This window comes from Heterocephalus glaber, unplaced genomic scaffold (assembly GCF_053883595.1).
Source record: "Heterocephalus glaber isolate CG9 unplaced genomic scaffold, H.glaber_assembly_v1.0 deba00001472, whole genome shotgun sequence".
NCBI lineage: Eukaryota > Metazoa > Chordata > Mammalia > Rodentia > Bathyergidae > Heterocephalus > Heterocephalus glaber.
This window is the reverse complement of record NW_028258315.1, coordinates 19,955,169-19,979,034: the sequence shown is the minus strand read 5'-3', so window position 1 is coordinate 19,979,034 and position 23,866 is coordinate 19,955,169. Positions and strand designations below refer to the sequence as shown.

The 23,866-nt window shown below is 40.2% G+C and overlaps 1 protein-coding gene across 6 annotated transcripts in view; it reads right to left on the bottom strand.

The window, feature by feature from the left end:
- Positions 1-9,625: 9,625 nt before the first annotated feature.
- The window catches only part of Cdkal1 (CDKAL1 threonylcarbamoyladenosine tRNA methylthiotransferase), a 627,362-nt gene continuing 613,121 nt past the window's right edge, over positions 9,626-23,866 (bottom strand). For 5 of the 6 annotated variants that reach the window (XM_021260567.2, XM_021260565.2, XM_021260566.2 and 2 more), the window contains one exon: positions 9,626-13,255. In XM_021260567.2, coding sequence (XP_021116226.1) covers positions 13,064-13,255 — 192 coding nt within the window. In that variant the 3' untranslated portion in view covers positions 9,626-13,063. Of the gene's footprint in view, positions 16,035-23,866 lie in introns of all 6 variants that reach the window. The other variant, XM_087181222.1, reaches the window with a different exon arrangement.

Genomic DNA, 23,866 nt, shown 5'->3' with positions numbered 1-23,866 from the left:
AAGTTGATCTGAATTGTAGTATCAGAATTTCATTTCTTTTTAGGACTGAATAATACTGTATTATAAGTACTTACCACATTTCTTTTCTGTGATGGTCCCTCAACGGACATTTGAGATGTTTTTTGCCTTTGGGCTATTGTGAATAATGCTGCTATGAACACTGGTGTACAGACATCTGTTTGGATCTGTTTTTAATTCTTTTTTTTCTTAAATTCTTTTACCAGTACATTTTAGGTATACAATACATTTACATTTATCATTGGGTGCTTGTACCTGTACATGATGTATCTTGGTTCTTACTTTTCTCCATTACCTGTGTGCCCTTCACCCCCTCCACCTTTCCCTATTTACATAGACTTTGTTTCCATTTTTTTTCTTTTCTCATTAATTTTTCCTTTCCCTTCTTTCCTTTCCCCTTCCCCTCCCACCACCCCTACCCCTTTGTACCTTTTCTTCCTATTTCAAATTATCAATTATTTGTTTTAATCATTGTTTAAACTTTCAGTTTCTCACACTAGAGAAACTATTCAGTGTTTACACATGTGTGTTCTATTTATTTCACTTAAGAGTATGGCCTCAATATGCATCCATTTAGCTATAAATGTCTCTAGTTTCTCATTCTTTATGGCTGAGTGGTACTTCATTTTATTAAAAAAAGCCACATCTTTATCCAGTCTCCAGTTGATGGGCACTTGGGCTGTTTCCAAGCTTTAGCTATTACAAACTGTGCCACTATAAACATGGGTGCACATATATCGATGTGGTATGATTCTTTTAATTCATTGGGGAAGATACCCAGCAGGGGAATAGCTGGGTCAAATGGGACCTCTAGCCCTAGTTCTTTGAGGTATCTCCATACTGATTTCCACAGTGGTTGCACCAGTCTGCACTCCCACCAACAATGGAGAAGGGTTCCTTTCTCTCCACACCCCCACCAGCATTTGTTATTGGTTGATTTCATGATAGCAGCCATTCTTTCTGGGGTGAGGTGGAATCTCAGTGTTGTTTTCACCTGCATCTCTTGAATGACCAATGATGTTGAACATTTTTTCATATTTTATTTCATACATTTATTTTCTGCTTTTACTTTTTTGAGAAATGTCTGTTCATTTCAGATGCCCATTTTTGAATTGGGTCTTTGAATTTGGGCAGTCTGATTGTTTTCAGTTCTTTATATATTCTAGATAGTAGTCCTTTGTCTAAGGTACAGCTGCTAAAATGTTATTCCCACATTGTAGGTGGTCTCTTAGCTCTGTTGGTGGTTTCTCTTGCAGTGCAGAAGCTTTTTAATAAGATGAGATCCCAGCTGTTGATTCTTTCTGCTAGTTCCTGTGCTACTGAGGTTTTGTTCATAAAAATCTTTTCCTATGCCAATGTCTTCAAGAGTTCTACCTAACTTATCTTCCAGCAAGTTTAGTGTTCCTGTCTTAATATTTAGATCTTTAGTCCACTTCAATCTTAGTTTAGTGCATGGTGATAGGTATGGGTCTAGTTTTAATCTTTGGCAGGTTGAAATCCAGTTTTTCCAACACCATTTATTAAAGAGGCTATCTTTCCTCCAATGAGGGTGGTTGGCTCCTGTGTCAAAGATGATGTGGCTGAGTATGTCTGAAGTTATTTCTGCATCTTCTAATCTAGTCCACTGATCCTCGGGTCTGTTTCTTTGCCAGTACCATGCTATTTTTATCACAGTAGATTTGTAGTATAGTTTCAAGTTGGGAATTGTGATACCCCCAGCCATGTCTCTGTTGCCTAGAATTGCTTTTGCTATTCTAGGTCTCTTCTGGTTCCAAATGCATTTTTAGATTGTTTTCTCTAGTTCTGTGAAGTATATTGTTGGAATTTCAATCACCATTGCATTAAATCTATATAGTAGTTTTGGAAGTATGGCCATTTTCACTATTTTGGTTCTTCCTACCCAGGAGCAAGAGATGTCTTTCCATTTTCTTATATCCTCCTCAATCTCCTTTTTTCAGAGTGCTGTAGTTTTCAGTGTAGAGGTCTTTTGCTTCCTTTGTTAGGTTGATTCCTAGATATTTCATTTTTTTGGATGCTATTGTAAAAGGAATTGTTTCCCTAATTTCTCTCTCAGTGGGTCTGCTATTTGCGTATAAGAAGGCTATTGTCTTTTGAGTGTTGACCTTGTATCCAGCTACTCTACTGAATCTGTCAATTAAGTCTAGAAGTCTTTTGGCCAAGTGTTTTGAGTCTTCTACGTAAAGTATCATATCATCAGCAAATAATGACAGTTTAACGTCTTCCTTTCCTATCTTTATTCCTTTTATTTCTTTCTCTTTTCTAATTGCTGTGGCTAATGTTTCCAGAACTATACTGAACAGGAGTGGTGATAGTGGGCATCCTTGTCTTGTTCCTGATTTTAGCATGAAAGTTTTCAGTTTTTGATCATTTAGTATGATGTCGGCTGTTGGTTTTTCATAGATAGCCTTAATCAGGTTGAGATAAAGACCTTCTATTCCAATTTTCTGTAGAGTTTTTATCATGAATCGGTGTTGGATTTTATCAAATGCCTTTTCTGCATCTATTGAGATGATCATATGGTTTTTGTCCTTGACTCTGTTAATATAGTGTATTACATTTATTGATTTATGAATGTTGAACCATCCTTGCATCCCTGAGATAAATCTGACTTGGTCTGGGTGTATGATCTTCTTGATGACCCTCTGTATTCTGTTTGCCAGTATCTTGTTGAGGATTTTTGCATCTATGTTCATTAGGGAGATTGGCCTGTAGTGCTCTTTTTGGGTTGGGTCTTTCCCTGGTTTTGGAATTAAAGTAACACTTGCTTCCAGGAATGAATTTGGAAGCCTTGCTTCCTTTTCAATTTCCTTGATGAGTTTAAAGAGTAATGGCAATAGTTCTTCTTTAAATGTCTTGTAGAATTCAGCAGTGAAGGACCTGGGCTTTTCTCTGTTGCTAAATTTTTTATTACATTTTCAATTTCACTGATTGTAATTAGGGTGTTTAGAATTTCTATATCTTCTTCATTTAACTTTGGCAATTTGTATGTATCTAGGAATCTGTCCATTTCTTCTGTGTTTTTCATTTTATTAGAGTACAAGTTCTTGAAGGTAGGTATTGATGATCCTCTGGATTTCTGCTGGATTTGTTGTGACTTCACCTTTTTCGTTCTTAATTGCATGGATTTGAGCCTTTTCTTTCCTTTTTTTGATAAGGTTGACTAAACGTTTATTGATTTTCTTTGTTCTTTTGAAAAACCAGCTCCTTGATTCATTGAGTTTTTTGTATTGTTCTCTTAGTCTCCATTGCATTGATTTCTGCTCTGCTCTTTATAATTTCCTTTCTTGTACGAGCATTGGGTTTGTTATGCTCTTCTTTTTCTAGGAGGTTGTGGTTCTGCATTAGGTTATTTATTTGAGTTATCTCTGTTTTCTTAATATGGGCATTCACTGCTATGAATTTCCTGTGTTGTAGAACTGCTTTCATTGTGTCCCATAGATTCCTGTATGTTGTACTGGCATTATCATGTACTTGTAGAAACTGTTTAATTTCTTCTTTAATTTCCTCTGTGACCCATTGGTTATTCAGGAGGGTGTTACTCAGTTTCCATGTGTTTGTGGGAGTTTTGCGGTTTCTTATGTTATTGACCTCCAATTTTATTGCACTATGGTCTGATAATATACAGGGGTAATTTCAATTCTTTTATATTTACTTAGACATGTCCTATGAGCTAGCATTTGGTCTATTTTGGAGAATGACCTGTGTGCAGCTGAAAAGAATGTGTATTCTGATTTTGTGGGGTGGAACACTCTGTAAACATCTATTAAGTCCATTTGTTCAATAGCTTGGTTCAGTTCTAGAATTTTGTTGTTAATTTTTTGTCTACACAATCTGTCTATTTGTGATAGTGGGGTATTGAGGTCCCCCACTACAACTGTGTTAGTGCTTATTTGGTTTTTCATGTCCATTAATATTTGTTTTGTATAGTTGGGGGCATTCATATTTGGAGTGTATATATTTATGATTGTCATCTCTTCCTCTTGGATTGTTCCCTTCACAAGGATGTAGTGACCATCTTTGTCTCTCTTAATTAGTTTTAGTTTGAAATCTACTTTGTCTGCAAATAAGATTGCTACCCCTACTTTTTTCTGGGTTCCTGTTGCGTGGAGAACTGTTTTCCATCCTTTTACTTTCAGTCTATGAATTTCTTTTGGAGTTAGGTGTGTTTCTTGTATGCAGCATATTGCTGAATTTTGCTTCTTAATCCATTCTGTCAGTCTATTTCCTTTGATTGGTGAATTGAGGCCATTAACATTGATAGTTATAATTGATAGATATTGACTCATCCTTGTCATGATGTTTTACTGTTGTTGGCTCTTTTATTTCTAATTTTTTCCCCCTTTCCCTTTAGTGTCTTACCTTGCCTGGTGTCTTCCCTCTGTTGAGCCTCATGGAGTTGTGACCTTCATTGTCTTTTTCTAGGATATTGTTTAGAATTGTTTGGAGTGCTGGTTTGGTGTTCATGAAATTTCTCAGGTGTTCTTTGTTGTGGAAGTATCTAATTTCCCCATTGATTTTGAAAGATAATATTGCAGGATACAACAGTCTAGGTTGGAAGTTATTTTCTTTTAGGGCTTGAAATACTTCACTCCAGGCTCTCCTTGATTTGAGGGTTCGTGTTGAGAAGTCTGCCGTGATTCTGATGGGCTTTCCTTTGCAGGTGATTTGTTTCTTTTCTCTAACTGCCTGTAGGATTTTGTTCTTCTGTTGGGTTTCTGGGATCTTGACTATTACATGTCTAGGTGTAGACTTTTTTGATCATGGCTAATTGGAATTCTATATGCCTCACTTATCTGTATGTCCAATTCTCCACCTCTGTCTGGGAAGTTTTCTACTATTACTTCTGTGAACAGGTTTTTTTTTATGTCAATTGTACTTTTTCCTGTTTTTTCATGGACTCCTATCACTCTTATGTTATTCTTCTTTGCATCATCTAGCAGCTGCTGGATTGATTTCTCATGGTCCCTTACTATTTTTAAGAAATCTGTTTTCATGGTCTTTAACCACAATCCTGTCTTCTATATCTGATAGTCTACTTTCAGATTCCCTTAATCTGCTGTGCATGCTCTCAATGGAGTTTTTAATCTCCTGGATATCTGTTCAAATCTGTTTCATGGATTCCATTTCTTTCCTATATTGGGCATTCATGGTTTCCATCATGGTCCTAAAGTCATCTATTTTTTTATCTGTTTCTGTTCTAGAGTGTCTGATCATGTCTTTCATTCTGCTTACCATTTCTGTAGTTATCTGGGAAACTCTGTTTTGAATTTTTCTAGAGCCTCATTTATCTGTTTTGTTACTTCCTGTGCTATCAGTTCAGGGTGTCCAGGTGGCTGATTATCAGACTTTTCTACCTCATTTCCCCCAGAATTTGCCTTTTGTGGGGTGGAAGTCTGAGTTTGTGCCTTGCTTAAATGTCTTCTCATTTTTGTTTTTGGTACTGTCCTTGGTTTAGTTCCTGGGTTGATACTTTGAAGTTGCTTATTGTAAGTATCTTTGTTGATGTATTTAGAACCCTTATGGAATGATTGCTTCTCAGAGGTGTCTTCCAGATATAGCTGGTCTTTAGGTTTTGAATCTCTAATGGCTCTGAGGTGATTTCATTTTCATTATACCAGGAAGGACAACTGATTAGATCAATCACAACACCTTAGCCCAAGTGATACAATTAGCAACACAATAGCATCAAGTACCTCTTAGAAATTGACAATTTGTGGTAGTTATTAATCTATCACCTTTAACTGTGTGAATTAAATAAAAATCAAGGACCAACCCAACATATGTTTATAGTAAATTCTTCAATACAGCAACTTTACCCTTTGGGATGGGCAATTTGAAGGAATTGGCTAGGGAGGGGATAGGTAGAAGGATAGGGGAAGGTTAGCAGTGAGGCCTGAGGACATCGGCAACAGAAGGAAAGAGAAGAAAAGAAAAATAAAGAAGAAATATGAATTAGGGCCAAAACAGGAACACAAAGGGAGATGAAGAACAATGTGGGACAGTAATGGAGCGAGGGAGAGAAAAGAGAAAAGAGAAAAGAAAGAAAAAATAGAAAAATAAAAATTTAAAAAGAGTAGAAAAGAAGAAAAAAATTAAAAATAAGAGCTCACACAAAAAAATAGTGGTAATTTTGAAAATAACAAATAAAGAATAAAAATGAAGGGCCTCCTTCAGGTTATTTCTCTGCTGTCACAATATCAATGTGGGCAGCAGTGTGCAGTTATGTCAATGAGTCTCAGTAAGCCAGTCACAGACTCGTGAGATTCAGGCAGATTTCTGGCTGCAAGTCCCAAGTTGAGCTCCCTGTCCTCCTGGAGGGTTGAACTCTGCAAGGTTCTATTGCAGGTTCCAGCTGCCTTTCCTCTGAAGATAGTCCAGGTTCTGATGGGAGGTGATGATTCCTCCAACTTACCAAGTATGGTGGTCTGGTGTGCCTTTGTTGCAGAGATTCTCTTCACATTTCCAGTGGGCTTCAGTTTTTATCAGGGAGCCTGAGGGAGGCCCTCTCTCTGTTGTTCACTTCTGCAGCTCAGGACAACGGCCTTTATGTACCCTTGTGCCTCTGTATTATGGAACCAGGTAGCTGCACAGGCAAGAGGCCAGAGGTGGGGGTGGGGGGTGGCGGCTATGCTAGGGGCTGGTGGGAGTGCCCAGGGGGTCCTCACTGTCTCCTGGTTGCAAGTGGGCATGGTGATCCAGAGGGAGAGGGGCTCCAGTCAGCCCAGGACTGCACTGCCCACGCTGGCACGCTGGTGGCTGGTCTGTTTTCTTTTTTTGGTACTGGGGATCGAACTCGGGCCCTTGTGCTCTGTTTTCAATTCTTTTGGGTGTAGACCTGTTTTCTTTTGGGTGTAGACCTAGGAGTGGAATTGCTGGGTCATATGGTAGTTCTGGGTTTAAACTTTGAGGAAGTACTACAGTACTTTTTGTGGCTGCATCATTTTACATTTCCAAGAAAAATTTCTTCACATCCTTTCTAAAATTTGTTATTTTGTTCTTTTGATTACCAGCCAACTGAGTGGGTGTGGTATATCTCATTGTGATTTTGAGTTGAATTAGTCCCTAATAACTAACGATGTTGACTATCTTTTCATGTGCTTATTGACTATTTGTATATCTTTTTTTGGAGAAATATCTGAGTCCATCAATCATTTTTAAATTGGCCTATTTAATTGTAAGAGTTCTTACAGATACAGTATTTGCAAGTATTTTCTTTCACTCTGCAGGCTGTATATCTACATTCATAAGTGTCTTTGATATACAAAAATTTGTGATTTTGAAGTTCCATTTATGTACTTTTCTTTTGTTACCTGTACTTTTGGCATTTATCTATGGAATTATTGTCAAATCCAATATTATGAAGCATTTCTCCAGATTTTTATAATTTTATATCTTAAGTTTTGGTCTTTGATCTACTTTGGGTAATTTTTATACAGATGGTATGATAAAGGTCCATTCCTTTACACATGTATATCCAGCAACATTTTTTTAAACTGTCTTTTTCTTATGGAATAGTCTTGGCATTCTTGTTGAAAATTAGTTGACCATATAGGTAAGAATTTATTTCTAGGTTTGGAATTCTATGTCATTTTTCTATGTGTCTTTCTTTACACCAGTACCATACTGTTCAAATTACTGAAGCTTTAAAGTTTGGAACATTTGGTAGAGTTCACATGTATAGCTATCCGGTCTGCAAGTTTTGTCAGGAGCATGACTTTTCTTTGTTAGGAGGGGAAGTCTTCATTTTTAAGGGAAGAAAGTAACATTTCTAAGGAAAGGCAGGTATTTCCTTAAGAGGGTCAAGCTTCTCAAAAGAGAATTTTCCCAGGGACCTCCACTTATATACCTAGTTCAAGTTTATGCTTCATTCAGAAGATGTTTAAAATACTTAGTTATTTCAAAACTGGAAGGGTAAAGATATACAATATCCTCCTGCAAGGGCAGAATTCTTACATTTACAAGATAGCACCAGTAATTATTTTCAAGGTTGATAGTGTCATCAGAGTCACTCCAAGTGGGAGAGTATACTCTGAGACAGTATTAATTTAAAAGTAGGCTGTCATTTGTAATTGGGGTCATTCTGTATCTGCATGCTATGTGATATGCTATAGTTCACACAGATTGGGCCCCAAATCTGAAGTGGTGTAGTAAACAAGTTTTACATGTATTTGGAAATCCTTAGCTCTGTTCAAAAACCATAAATTTCATTGCTCTGTATGGAAACTGGAAGTAAATACAGAAGTTACAACCATGGACCTTGGAATAAGTTTGGGAAAATGTCCATAGTTACTGCAATTAATTGGGAATATTAAAAGCAGATCAGATAAACTCAGGAGCTAAAATTCCTAGTTCTGAAGGCATTCCTGGATTCCAGGTTTTCCCTTACCTTGATCTCAGGCTACCCTCTCTCTCACTCCCTCCCACCATAAGTATTGGGAAGTGTACTCAGATGTCCATTATCTAGGAAAACCATAAGAGACCAGATGAAACCCTTTGCTTCAACTTCTCACAGTTGGGATATGCTGGGTACAGAATTCTTTTTCTTGGGGAAAGAGGGGTGTACCGGGAATCGAACTCAGGACTTTGTACTTGCAAGTCAGGCGTGGCACCACTGAGCTAAATCCCTGGTCCTGGGTACAGAATTCTAAGAAACAGTGCTTGAAGGACATAACTGACAGTAAACTAAAGAATAATAGTGTCCGCATCTTCTTTGACCTTCCTATCAGTCTGGATGTTCCTTTCACCTTTGGCTATGGAAACCTCCTTCTCGATCTTAGATCAGCCACCCAAATCTGTGCTCTCACACTGTTGATGAATCCGATCTCCTCAAATGTAGCTGTAATCCATTTTCTTTGAGATTTTCTTCCTTTAGTTCATTTGTTAGAGTAAGATTCCAAGTCCCTTGAGGCACAGAAATATTTTGATTCCATACATGGTTCTTTTGGGTTATCATGTATGGATATCAGAATTTAAAACACCTAAATTTATTTATAAAATTGGGTTTTATCTTTAAATTATTAAAATCATCATGAAATGGGAAGAAATAACCCTTTATATACATGGTCTCACTTCATTTTTCAATGATCCTGGAAAGAAATCTTGTCCCTGTTTTATAGATGAGGCTCTGAAAGAGATAGTGGCCTGGCTGGAACTTAAACCAAAGTTTTGGTGATGCTAAACATCTCTTGTCTTTTCCTTATATCATCTGCCCCAGATTTATAATGGGAAAATCGGGGACTGAATCTAATTTATTTATATCCTTAACCCTTTTACAGTTTCAACACCATAAAAAAAAAATCAAGCTTAATGGTAATCTAAATATATATTTGTCAAAGATGTGGTACTGCCAGGCCAACTTTAAGAAGAAAATATGAAAAGTGATTTGGACCCAAGACTAAATATGTTTGACACAAATCCTCTAAATTAGTTTGTACCATTGAGCAGTTCTCAAACTTTCTTGACTAATGGTACTCCTAGGCCAAAAAAACCAGCTAACTATTCTGTTTATTAAGTATATAGGTCCTAACAACTTGTTAAACATTTGTGTCCTAATATATGAACTATCAAAAAAAAGCATACATACATCTTGGAAGAAAAATATTTTATTTCATGTTAAAATTACCACAGTCATTAATGGCATGTATACATCTGTTGGAAGATAATCACTATGTTTACTTCTTGTTCCACACTGCTTTTCACTTTATACTTGATTTTTACCATAGCAACTACCAAAACCTCAGTTTTATAAAGGTAAGGAGTTTTGAAAAATGTTGCAAAAAGGTTGGAAACTATTATTTTGAACTAGTAGTTGGTGTGGCATCTGACAGAGACTGGCGTTTCCTTTAGAATTTAAACTACCCCAGGGTACTCCTGTGAGTACACTGCAGCAGTCTGGGTGCCTTCTATGCATACATATTCATTTTTATTGTGTATATTTTATACCACACATTTTGATATACACAGACATAATGCAGTGGGTTTAATATCTTATACTTTCTTGTTGTTGAAAACCTGAAATAATTTTTCCCTTTTCTCCCCCACTTTCTTCCTTCCCACTCTTTTCTTTTCTTTTCTTTTCTTTTGTGATGGCAAAACCCTCTTGAAGCTTCATTCATAACTGGAATTCTCTAACCATGACATTTCATAATACATACTGAAATTTCAACCCAGAGTGAAGTCAGTACACACCGTATATGGTATTTATGAAATTACATATCGAAATCTGTTTAGACATATTTTGCCAGCTGTAAAATTTTTACCAAAGAACTCTTTACATTCTCCTATTGAATATTTCATACTTGGTGAAGCAGGACAGAAGGAAGGAAGCAAAGAAAGAAGGGAGGAATGATAAAAGAAAAAAAAAGAAAACAATGCCTGACTCCTATTTATTTAAAAAGTCTATCAAGCACATTCTTGGAGCAAGACAATAGGGAATGAAGAGTGGGCTCCTCCAGACCCCAGACATCCGCAGTCAGTCCTGGCCACCTATCTGTTGACACAGATCAAGTTTAGGTCAAACACAGGGTGAGGGTGCAGGAAGATTTCACAGTACAGGCTTTGGAGTCAGGCTGCATTCAAGTTCTGCTTGGTAGCTCTGAGTCCCCTGTGCAAGTTCGTCTTGTGAGTTTGCATTTTTTTCCTCATTTAAATGGAAATAATACCTATCCCAAAGTTGTTTCTTCAGGACTGATTAGCACCTCTACAGTACATATTATACATCTAGTACTTTAAAGCCAGATAATTAATGGCTATTATTATTAGTAGTAAAATAGCCAGCAGAGATAGTCTGCTGCAGAATATCAAAGGTACAGAGAGAACAGCGAAGAGAATAGCAGAGTTCATGGCAGCAACTGGTAGTACGTAGACTGGCACAACCACTTCAGAAAGCCACGTGGAAGTGGCTAGCAACGCCCAGCACATGCAGATGCAGCGACCCAGCAATTCAATGTCTAGATATATGTTCAGTACTCAAATATCTGTGTTCTAAAACATCTGCATAGCAGCATGATGCACAATAGCCAAAACAAACAACAACAAAAAACTGGACACAGCTCAAAGTGTAGAATGAATAAATCCCAGGTGGTATCTCAGACCACAGAATAAATACTGTTCAGCAGTGAGCACCAGTGAGTTGCTGCTGCACACAACAGCGCGGATGCATCTCACATTTGTGTTGAGCAAAGGCTGGCAGTCGGAGAGCACTCTGTATGAATCCTTCTATGTAAATGCACATCAGGCTACACTGTTAGAGATAAGGGAAGTGCTTCTGAGGGGGCAGAGTTAATAGCCAGGAAGGTACATGAGGAGTCTTCTTACAGTATGTACTCACTTTTAAAAAATCCTTGTGATTTAGGTACATTTTACACTAATAGTTTAAGAAAAAGTTTGCCATCCCCTTTGGCATTTGGTTACCAACAAGGTGACTGCCATTGGGTGTGCTCCAGGCCCTGCGCCAGGACAGTGGCTTTGGTTCTTTTCTGGACAAAAGAACAGAGAGGAGCTGCAGCCTAACAGGGTGTCACGGGTGTCGTGAATTGGGTGGGGAGAATCTTGGGCACCCGAAACTACTTGAGGATCCGTGCCAGGCCACTAGGGGCAGTGGGGCTGATGAATGGTATATCATTCACTTATAAGCAAGGAAGGGAGGGAGGAAGGGAGGGAGGGAGGGAGGGAGGAAGGAAGGGAGGGAGGGAAAGCACAGAGCTAGACGGGGGAAGGGAAAGAATGAGAAAAGTGAAGCAGAAAGCAAAACAAAATACTGTACCTGTCTCCACCTAGGTACAGGCCTAAAGCATTTCTTATGTCCCACATGGTGTAACTCTGGGGTTTAGGTGGTTTTTGGATCACTGATAGGCTTTTGTTCAATGAGTTTCACGCTGGGACCCATTGTTTATTAACAAGGAAATAACCGTGTATAGAGTTCAAGCATGGAAATAGGTGGCAGGCCCCTATCTTCTGCTCTCCCTCCCCGCCATTCCTGCTGAGGTGTGCTGTGTTCCCGATGGACTCAGGGATGCAGAGCTTTCCACCTTAAATGTGAGCTCCTCCTCAAAGAACATAGCAAGTTTAGCAGAACTGTATCAACCTTACAGTGTATATATGCGTATGTACACTTTTTAAATTCACTGACTGATGACATAATTACACTTTAATTTGTGCTCCTTAGAGGACACATAAAAGAAAGAGCAGAATCCTGAGGGCAAAGGTTTAGAGATGAAAACAATACATGGTCAAGGCACTTGATTTACCTGTGCCTGTACAATCCAAGTAACTTATTTAAATTCTGAAAGACAAAGGATGGCCTTATTACATCAATTCCTTTTATTGTGAAAGAAGTCATTTCACTTAGTAAAGACTAATGGTGTCAGGTAGAAATAAAAACGTGATCTGATTGATCAAAGATGCCAGAAAAAAGGGCAGTTTGTTTTTGACAAATCTAGCTTTTCAAAGTTTGTGGGTGCTATAGAAGTGGGTGATTCCTCATGTTTTGGAGAATGCTGCCAGCAGTCCTTGAAGTGCTAGCCTCTTCTGCACATTCCAAAAGGATTCAGGTTCCAAAAATAGGCTTGCATGTAAACTTTTCAGGAACACATCTGCTGTGAAAAAGATGTTTGTGAAACTGGGACTCCAAACAAAGCATGCAGAAGACACACCTTAAAATATTTACTAAGGATCAAGGATTCTTCCACATAAAGAGAAGATGACCACTGTACAGTTAGGTTCCGACTTGAACACTGGAGATTTTTAAAAAATGCAACCATCTGCATTGCTTGCTAAAAATAAGCCAAAGGAGTTTAGTTTGAAAGATATGCTATGGCAGCTGCAATTCAGGTTTTTTAGGTTAAATAGCCAATGGGCTCAACTCCGTGTGAGGTGGGGTAAGCCTCATTACGAGTGGGCAGAAGAGGAGGCAGCACAGCTAGTCCACAATACCGCCCTTCCAGAACTGACATGGTCACTTTCCTGTTCATTGAAGGTTTTAATTAGAAATGTATTCTTCACTGACGCTTCATTTCGTTGTATGTTAATTACAGACCTTGGTAAAAATGGTGAAAAGCAGAGCCACGAGAGCCAAGCCCACGGCTGCCCTCAACACACAGTCTTGATGTAACCTTTGCAGTTGCAGCCCCATTCGGGAACTTGCTGAGTTGTGCAGAGTTGCAGCAGGGGTGTGGGATGTCAGATTCGGGTGAATCCCAAGCCTATTTCTGAATTCCTATGAAGAGAGAAACAGTTTAAAATGATTTTAACATTCAGAGAAAGCCCTGTTGTGTTATCAGTGAAGTAATGAGTTCCTGAAAGGTGCCACCATTTATGTACTCCTACACAGGGACATCTGAGCACTCACCATGGCCCAAGTGGCCCCAAGGTGGGAATGAATTTTAGTTGCTTTTTTGGAAAGGTCATAACAAGTTCATCATTTCCCAGACCATATATGACTATAGGAGAAAGAAGAGCAGTGTTCATGGAGAATCGATGCAGAATTTATGTGGAGTCACATCACAAGTGTATCTAACTTGTAGGAATACAACCCTATGTACTCAGCAACAAAACAATTACCAAAACCAAAAACCCATAGAAGCCATTTCATTCAGCGAACATGTCCCTTAGCACAGAATTCCCAGTGCTGCATGAGGGTCTGAGTTACCAGACCCACCCCACACACAGTTCCCGCTGTTTACCTTTGGTGTATCTATCATTCAAGTAGTATTTTCTCTGTGTGCCAGGCAAAGAAGAGGCTGGAAAACCCAGCTTGGAGAGAGTGCCAGGGGCTTGGGACCCGAATGCACTGCTTTTTAGATGGTCTCTGCTTGGGGGCTCCTTAACTGGTGTGGGGGAAGTGGGGAGGGGAGCACCTGGCTGCTCGAAGGTTGGTACTGGAGTTTCAGAGTGTAACTTGGCTCCATTATATGAGACTTTCAGCTTATATATGCCCTTTAGGATCAGTGACTTTCCACATAAGGTGGGATGCCCCTGCTGAAACCTGACATTTTGAGAGATGGAGAAAAGGGTGGGTGTGGCGGTTAAGCTTGACTGTGTCAACCTGACTGGCTTGGGAGCCACCCAGAGGATTGGTGGAGCATATTTCCAGTATGTCTGGGTGGGTCATGGAGGAGTGACCTTGGGTACTACATCTGGTCCCTTGCTCCTTCTCCCTGGCACTGGTTCCCTGCTTTACTTCCTTGTCACCATGAACTAAGCATCTTTGCTCTGCCATGTGCTTCTGCCATGGTGTTTCTGCCTTGGAGCCAGCTCACTATGGACTGAATCTCTTTAAAACATGAGCCAAGTTAAGCCTCTCCCCTTTAACTTATGGGTGTCAGGTACTGTGTCCAGTAACGGGAAAGCTGGCTAATGCAGCGGGAAAGGGGCAGATGAGAGACACTGGAAGAAAGGCACAGTGAAGTGGGGGAGGGCCCCCTTGGAGGCAGTGCAGCATAGGGCCCTTTTGTTCAAGGGGAACCTCACAGAGGCACAAAATGTCCTTCAACAGCCCTTTTGCTTTGCCTGTTCAAGTGCTCTAACAGCCCCTGTTGCACTTCTGGCTTCTGCTGGGAGCTGTATCTTGTGCACAGAGAAGCACTGGATGGAGCTCAAGCAGAACTGTGTAGGGTGGGTTGAGGGGAGTAGGGAAGAGAATCCGTGGTAGGTTTTGGCAGTCAATGGAGGTGGGAGGTGATGAGGACCTATATTAGTGTGATGGTGCAAGGGATGGAAAAAACAACAGATTGAATGTCTAATCAACAGGATTTGAATTCTGGGGCGGGGTTATGAGAAGGACAAAGAATAGGAATTGGGGATATGAAAATAGTGTTTACAGCCTATTCCACTGGCTAACATTTACATGTGATAGCTGTGGAAACATTCTTGCTTTGACTGTAGGACACTAATTGCAAAATTAATAAAGCTGTTGGCTACCAGGCTAAATCTCAACCCCAATGACATAGTCACACTATTTACTTCTGCACTCCTCAGGCTTCTGTGCAATGTGCTGCTGTTCTCCCTGTACTCTGAGCCACACAGCTCGGAACAGAGCATCTTCCTTCCCCATGGCTGGTCAGTGGTGCACCCAGACTCACATCAGCCTCCAAGAGGCAGCTCTTAGGAGGATGGCTTTCCGTGTGTAACTGTGGAGCTGGGAATAGTGCTGGCAAGTTTCCACACCGATTAAAAATAGTCTTAAGAACAGCGCTTACAAATATATGGTTACTTTGGGAAAGAATGCAAAGTCCTTCAGCTGAGGCGATGGAAGGTGTGTGGTCTAAGGGATGTCAAAGGCAGCTTTGGGCAACCATCCTGCATGCAACTTTGCCCTGCTCTGGCTGAGGTTCTGCTATCAGGTAGGTGCTACCTTCAAGGCAGAAAAGAACACTATGGTAGCTGCTCCCCTCCTGCCTACAAGGGGCCTGCCATGCTTCCCCCTGCACGGGGCTCATGGCCTGCTGGTGACAGTGAGGAAACACCTGTGCCCCACTGCTACCCTGACTGCCGTATGTAAGGGTGTGATGAGGAGGTGTGGAGCAACTCTGGACTATGTCACCCCACCCTGGGTACGCACTGCTCGGGGGACTGAGAGCAACTTTACCTTGCTTAGTCCCAAGCAGGCAGGACAGCTGGAGGAGTAGGGGGAAAAAGCCCTGGCCACTGCCCTGCCCCATGGTGCACACAGCTAAGGAGGTTCAAGGGCAACTCTGCCAGGCTCCAGCTGAGGTTCTGCTTGCAGCTGACACTACCACAGCATTAGCAGAGAGGAACAACACAGCTCGCGCTGTGACCACGGTCGGGAGAAATCCAGCCCCAGTTCAGAGTGCTTGACCTTGGTCCTGTGCCTCCCAATCAAGACGCTACCATGTGACTTGTGCCAGGCCAGGGACTGAACTGACCTACACAGGGCTGGGTGAGTCTTAGAGCATTCAGGATTTGGCTGGGTTTACAACAGATCTACATTTGGCTCCACAAAGTTGCAGTCCAGGTAATACACCTGTGTTCTTGGCCTAAAAAAAAAATACTCTTTTGACTTTTGGTGATAGTTCATAAACCTGTTCCTCTCTTCCTTCTACCACATTTGCAATAAAAATTTTGCTCAAAATATATTTACCTATTAACCTTCCAAAGAGGCTTACCTGTGGTAGCATTCAACATGGCCATTCCCTTTTGGGGATCAATTTTTTTTCTCTTCAGCATTCAAACACTTACACCATTTATGGGTCAGTTATGTTCCAATGTGCTTTTAGTGTTGAGCATCCCGCCTATACCTAGTGGACAGATCTGCATCCCAGAATTAGATGGAAAAGCAGGTGTGTGCATTATGCGACCACAAGAAATCCATTGTCCTGCCACTCCTAAAGACCAACGTGGGAGTGTGACAATAGACAGGGAAGGAAATGTCCGTCTGTCATACTGTGCTAGTTTATTATTTTTACCCTTTCCCAAACCAAGACCATGCATTTGATACTATTTTTAAATAGGTTTCTCAGATGACATAGTAGCCAGCTAGCTTTGTATATTTCAATTGTCGCTACCACTATGATTCAAAAGGAAAAGTAATTTAGAAATGTAGGAAATACAAGGTCTTTTAAGGAGTCCCAGGCACTCCAACATGGAAATGTTTGACCACAGCAGAGTTGCACAGAGGTAGAAGTAGAGTTCATGAACAGAATATAGAATTTCTATGATATAATAAAAAGTGCTTATAGGTGAATATAAATAGCTAAAAGAAAGATGAAAGTTGACCTAGATAACACACACAGAGCAATTCAGGTAACTGACTTTAGAGAAACACTATGGACAATAGTCTCCAAAGTAAACAGAAGCCTCAATCCTTCCCTAAACCTTTAAACATTTTCTTCAAAATAGAAATTTGAAACAAGGCAGAGTCTGACCTTTGTTCAAATGAAACCATGTATGTATTTATTCAGTTAATGGACTAAAGGATACACTGAGAATTCTACTGGGCACCCTGTTAGCCTGCACTAACATGGGCTTCCCTTCCCTTGTAAATCTCACACTTCAATTAATTTCCAAACCTACTTACTTGCTCTTAAACATACTTTAAAATGGGTGAGGTAGTGCATGCCTGTAATCCCAACACTTGGGAGGCTGAGGCAGGAGGACTGCTGCAAATTCAAGGCCAGCTTGAACTACATGGTGAGATTATGTCTCAAAACCAAACAAACCAAAAACAAACCCAGAACTCTAATTTTCAATAGTGTAGCTCAGTGATGGCAAACCCTTTAGCACTTTCAATGATACAAACAGCCCACTGTGGCACATGTGCCACTGGTTTGCCACCACTGGTATAGCTTATCAAATCCTATCAAGATAATAAAACACAACCATATATATTAGCATACACACACAACTGTCCAGTTCAGAAATTTTTATGGGTTCTAATTCGGTCAGTTAACATTAGAAGCAGTTGGGGGTTGAAGCACATGGAAGGCCCTGGGTCCAATCCCAAGCACTGCACCCACACACACAAGGTGAAGGCAGAAATATTCTGTCTCACCATTTTTCTTCTCTTCTAGTAGTTACACGTGTTGATGGGGACAGGAAAGAGATGGCTTTAGTGCCGCAAGGCACAAATGGGACTGGTTTTAAAAGCTGTTCAGTGCTTGGGATTGGATATCCAGCTCCATTTGAGGATTCTCGGGCAAATCATTTATCCCCACTTTGCCTCTACTTCCTCACTGATACAATGAGATACCGGTAGGTTTTTGCATCATAGCATTGTTATGATGATGAAATGTTATAAAGTATCCTGAATGCTTAAAATCAGTGGATTCCAAGGTAGTTTGTGATCCTTATATTAGGAACATGCAAATGGCCTCAGATATTCTTGTTGTAAAATTGCAAAATCACTATTTGTTGCTCAAATATGCTTAACCTACCCACAATATTTTTGTTGCTTACACATAGCAGTAGGAGGCGCCAGTGTAATGAGTGAGCATGGGTTTTGAATTCAGACAGACCAAAAACTGAATCCAGGTTCAGACAGCTGGGTGATGGTGGGCAGGTGGCATAAGCTGTCCAAGCCTAGTGACTTCTGTGATGAAGGAATACCAGTTATGTATTGTTGAAACAGAAACAGTGTGCTCAGGGAGAGTGCCTGGAATAGGTTTATGATAAGGAGTATGGCTTAGAAATCAGAGGGGGCCCCAGCCTCCATGGTACGATCACCTGTACAAAGACGATGATGTGGGGTCTGGAGTCCTGTAGTATGCGCTCAGCACTAACCCACACGGAGGAGGCTCCTTGGGCTGTCAGACAGTGCCTCTCACTCCCTGGGTTAGTGAGCGTGAGGGACCATGTAGTGAGCCTTCTGGGAAAGCTCTAACTAAAACCATCGGCCCCCTCCTGCCTCTTCTTACTACTGTCTTCTCAGGCCTCAGCTCAGACTGCTGCTCTAGGAAATCCTCTCTCCATGACCAACTGCCTGGCAGTGGGCCTGGGTGTTCAGTGCATGGGTCTGTTGCTCCTTCCAGGCTGGGCCAGCCTTCCTCTCCAGGGCTGCCCCAGGCCTGGCAACCACCGTTGAGTGGGTATTGGCATTCCTGTCTGATCCTTAGTACTATATGTTCACATTTTATGTTGGTGCAAATATTCCTCCCCTGTGAAATGCCATTTACCTATTGTATTTCTTATTAGATTGTCAGGTAAAGGGCCACAGAGTCACACCTCATCAGTATGACATGGTCTAAATATAAAATAGTTTCGAGGGGAAAAGCTCACCAATGGAGAAACAGTATAGTATATTCGTTTTCTAATGCTACTTTGACAAATTAGACCAGACCCAGGGTATGAAACAACAGCAATTTAAGCCAGGCATTATGGCACACACCTGTAATTCCAGCACTCTGGAAGGCTAAGGTAGGATCACAAGTTCAGACCCAGCTTGGGCAATTAATAAAACTGTCTCAAATTACATAAATGAACTAGGTGGGGGTGGTCTAGGGATATAGCTCAGTACAAAGGCCTTGGGTTCAATTTCCAGTACCACAAAACAGAAAAAAACCAAAAATTTTATTTACAATTCTGGTGATCTGAAGTTCTAAGAGCAAGGTGTTGGCAGGGCTGCCTCCTTTCTGGAAGCTCTGCAAGAGAATACGTGTCCTTGTCCCTTATTGTTCTAAAGGGTCCCCATATCCACTGGCCTGTGGGCTTTTCCTCTATCTCCAAGCCAGTAGTAGAGATAGGAGCCTTGTGGTTTACACTGGACCTACCAGAATGATCCAGGATAATCTTCCCATCTTAAGATCCTTAATCACATCTGCAAAGTCCCTTTTGCCAAGTTAAGTAACATGTTCAAACGTTTTAGGACTAAGATGTGGACATCCTGGGGAATGGGAGACCCTGTGCCTACCATTCATGGCATCAATAATCCTCAGCTCTTGTCCCACCAGGAAGAGCTGAACTAGCTGCACATAAGCATGGACTCTAATGGAGGTGTGCAGCTCTGGAAAGGGGTGCAGGGCACCTCACAACAGTCTGGTTGGCTGACCAGGAAGCTTCCTGGAGGCAGAAGATGAGAGACATGCAGGACTCAGTTTCTTTTCCTTATACTGAGCTTTTCCCTTATACTGAGCTAGCACAGACCTCTGAGAAAAATGGGGGAGAACATGGACCCCAGGGTCACCCAAATTTGTCTCCCTCATAGGACTTTCAGAACAAAAGGAAAGGGCACCTAAGAGTTGGTTTCCTGATAGATGCTTGTATTTGTACTTGTTCCGTTGCATCCCACATTCATATTTTCACTTAGTTGCAAGTATCCTTTTCTAGGGAGCTGGACAGGCTTGGGGCTCCAATGGAAGGAAATTATGCCATTAAGAGACCTCTCCAGCAGTTCCTACTTCCCACTAAAAATATTGATAAACTGCAGTATGGTAATTGGCTGCAGAACAAGAAATATAAGGATCCAGCAAGAACAGTAGAGGACAGGTTCTGCTATGAAAAATACTAAGTAGAAAAAGTAATATTTCTTACTGTGCCCAGCAAAGTCTGAAGTACTTTCCATGCATTCTCTCCTTTAGTCCTCCAGGCTACCCAACGAAGGAGTTAATAGGAGATAACCCAACTCAATGGGTTGTAGGCATAAATGGTCAAGCAGATGAGAGATGTGGCTTTAGTCATACTAAGCAATCCCACAGCTACACATTGGAAATACATTTATAATCCAACACAAGTAAATGAGAAAAACCAGGCACTGCATGGTTATTAAAATGACCCTAAGGATTGAGACTTCCACCAAATGTGCTTTATCCACCCTCCTTGCCACTGCAGCCTGTGCAGGTAATGGTGTTATTTCCCGTCTCCCTGCAAAAGGCTTTTGCTGGAAAGCCAGCCTCAGGTGATGCAAAGCCATTTCTCACTACCCATCTTGCAGTTCTGAGCCACGTGGAGACTGTAAATGTGACCTGTAGGTGGCACATTGTGGTTTTCTCAGAACGCACCCACATGGGTGCACACTAGAACACATTGCAAAATGTGTTTTAATGAGGAACAGTTGGTCTTGGTTCTGCTAAAATAAAAGACATCCCTGTAAGACAGGTGCCACCTGTCTTCCCATCTTGCCGTGTAGCTTCTAAATGTGTTCTTCTGTCCCCGGCACCTGCAGGGGTTGCCAGGGCCCTGTGAATACATGCTACTTGCCAGCTTCCTTCCTCGGGTGACAGACAACCTCATCCCTATGCTTCATATCATTACATGATTCCAGGACGCACAGGGGATGAAGGGTGCCAAGCTATCTTCTCCATTATTTTCCCAGACACCTCCCACATCTGGAGTATCTGAATACCACATAAGTGGGAGAGCCCACTTATCTCCAAAGCAAAGATGTTAGTATTCTGTAGTTCTTGAAATCTATGTTAAAAGACAATGTTACATGCATAGCTCATCAGCATTATAGACACACTGGAATATAAGATGATCAACAAATTGAGGTTGGAATTCATTAGGCCTTTTCGTTTATTTTGGAAGAACATCTACATTTTAAAACCTCTGCCACATAGTCACATGATGAGAGTGCAGTCAGCCTTTCTGTATCATTTTTCGGAATGAGCGATTCTACATCAGACACTATTCATATGAAGTTTTCCCCTTACCTTAAATGTGTAATTGCTATCAAGTCATTAAAATTACAAAGAAATAATGTAAGCTTGAACATATATATAAAAATCACTCTAATCTTAATATCTTGGATGGGTTTTTAGTCTCATTTTGGTGACAGCAAAGTAAACAGAAGGCTTTGCTAATAAGGCTGACTATAAATTATTAAACTATCTGCTGCATGATCAAATGAATTTCAATTATATTCTGAATAATTTTGCCTTGACATCCACCAAAGGAATAGATCTGATGTGCCCTGCATGGCCTTGGTGATCCATCTTTCAGGACCCCCAACCTCAGACTTGAACTGCGTCAAATGAAAGGAAGATAATCACATCAAAAACCGAAACCTTGGCATCTGCTCATCACCTAGTTATTACTTTCTGTGTAAGAAAGATCTGTCCAATCGCATTTCATCTGACTCAAGAGACATGAAAACAACTCTCAAGCTCTGAACTCGTTTTAATGGATTCAAAACATGTCTTATGTGTAAATTTTTCTCATGGCTCGCTCAGAGGCACTGTTAAGAGCTTGAAATGCAAACTAACAAGGTTGAAGAAAAAACTGTTTGATAGCTCAGACCTCAAGATAAATAGGACTTTATACCCGAGCCTGAATACACAGGCTCTGCAGAATACGTCCTGAAACTGAGTCTGTGACCAGTGCAAGGAACCGATCTTGCAACACACATTATTCAGTGTAGTATCATCAGAAAGGAATCTCAAAAATCTCTCATTTTTTTGTTTTGAATATCAAATTTTTTCATATGAAAAAGCTATGTCTATCATAATTACATTTTCATCCTTGAAATATAAACATAAAATACCTTCTAATGCAAACATCACTAACACAAACTGCTGTATCAGTCCTTCTATGCCTTCTCAACACTTAGCTGTGGGCTTCTAACTGAATGCCTTCACCTGTAATGTTCTTAATCCTTCCTCAATTTAGCACCAAATGCCCATTCAAATTTGTTTACAGTTTTAAAATTTTTTGACTCATACATTTAGCTAAATAAGGGGGAGGGTACAGGGTGGAAGAATCAGATCTAGAATGAATTACACAGTAAAGACCTTTGACAACAGTGTGTATTGGCATTTATTTATATATAACGTTTCTAGATCTATAATATGCTTTGCCAAAAAAGTTGGTAGATATTATCAGAAGTCTGGCATCTGACATAGAAATACATTTATTTTTAATTCTTCCTCAGTGTTAATTTTTCTCTGTACAGAGCCACACAGAGAAAGTTTTCTTAGTAGCTAAGTTACTTATTTAATCTATGAAAAATCTAAGTTACTTATTTAATCTATGAAAAATCTAAGTTACTTATTTAATGGATAAGAGTTTGGAAATTAGAGTGTGTCACAGGAGGCTTTCTCATGAAACCCCAGCCACAGATGTATGGGCACACACAGAGCAGACTCTGACACCAACAGGCACACCTAGAACTATAGGACTTAGAATCAATGTTCACAACAGTGGCAGGCACCTGAAGTCAAGTTGGAGACAAGCATCTGAACAAATGAAAGCTGCTCTACAGGTGTAGCAAACTAAAAAAAGAAACGTGAAGTGGGTCAAGATGTTTTACTGATGATGAAGTTCTTTCAATAATCTCTTTAACCACAACCAAAACTATTCTCATTCCATTGGGGTGAACACAGGAAATGGTAAATGAGTATGTTGATAAACATAACAACTGGGTATATCGAATTTAGTATTTAGGTAATCAGTTTAACTCAGAATAACTACTCCTAAGAATTTCCTTCTAAGTAGGTAACCAGGAGAGTGTGCTGGCAGATGACTGGCTTGTGTTTTAAATGAAAAGCCATGTGCGATGCTAGCTGTTATCGTTATGTCGCCCTCTCATAAGGTCTAAGTGTTATTCATTTTCAATGATACTAGAAATATAGTTTTAGCATGACTGAGCTCCATGACCTGCATTCAATGAATAAAGGTGCTGTGCTCTGTCTCTGAGAGTCTCATAAATGATGAGCTAACATGTAAAATGTTTCCTTTAGATCACCATGATAGTTACTCAGCTTGGAAAATGCTGGTAAGAAAAGTTACACTTCACTATACTTCTGTAATTGCACTACACTCAACCACTGGAAGAAAGCTCACACCTCTACCTATTTTCCCATCACTTCTGAAGTTCTTTATATGTTCTTCCAATAATCCCCATTCCTCCTATTCCTACATTTTTTTTTAAAGAGAACAGACTAGGATTATATTGAAATATAATTTACATACATCAAAATGCATACATTATAATGAATACATCTAAGGAAATCTTACCCCATCAAAATTTCTGATATGTCTTCTCAATCAACCCTAGCTGTTCTCCCAGCAAATGCTCTTCTGATGACCATAGATTGCAAACTTTAAAAGTTTTGAAGGTGAAAGACTTGGCCTTCTTCCCAGTCTTATTAAGGAGAGCATGCTCTTCCAACATTCAGTGCAATGGCAACTGTAAGATTTCCATGGATGGCTTTTATCAGGAATTCCTAGTTCCCTGGGGAATTGTTTTTTTTTATTATCTCAAGTCATAAATGGGTGAATATTGTTAAATAGTTTTCAGCATCTATTGAGATGATAGTTGCTTTTCTTTTGTCATATTAATAGAAAACATTGCACTAATTGATTTTCAAATGTTAAACCAACTTTTCATGACTGGAATATACTCCACACAGTATTACCCTGTTCTCTTATATATTGTTAA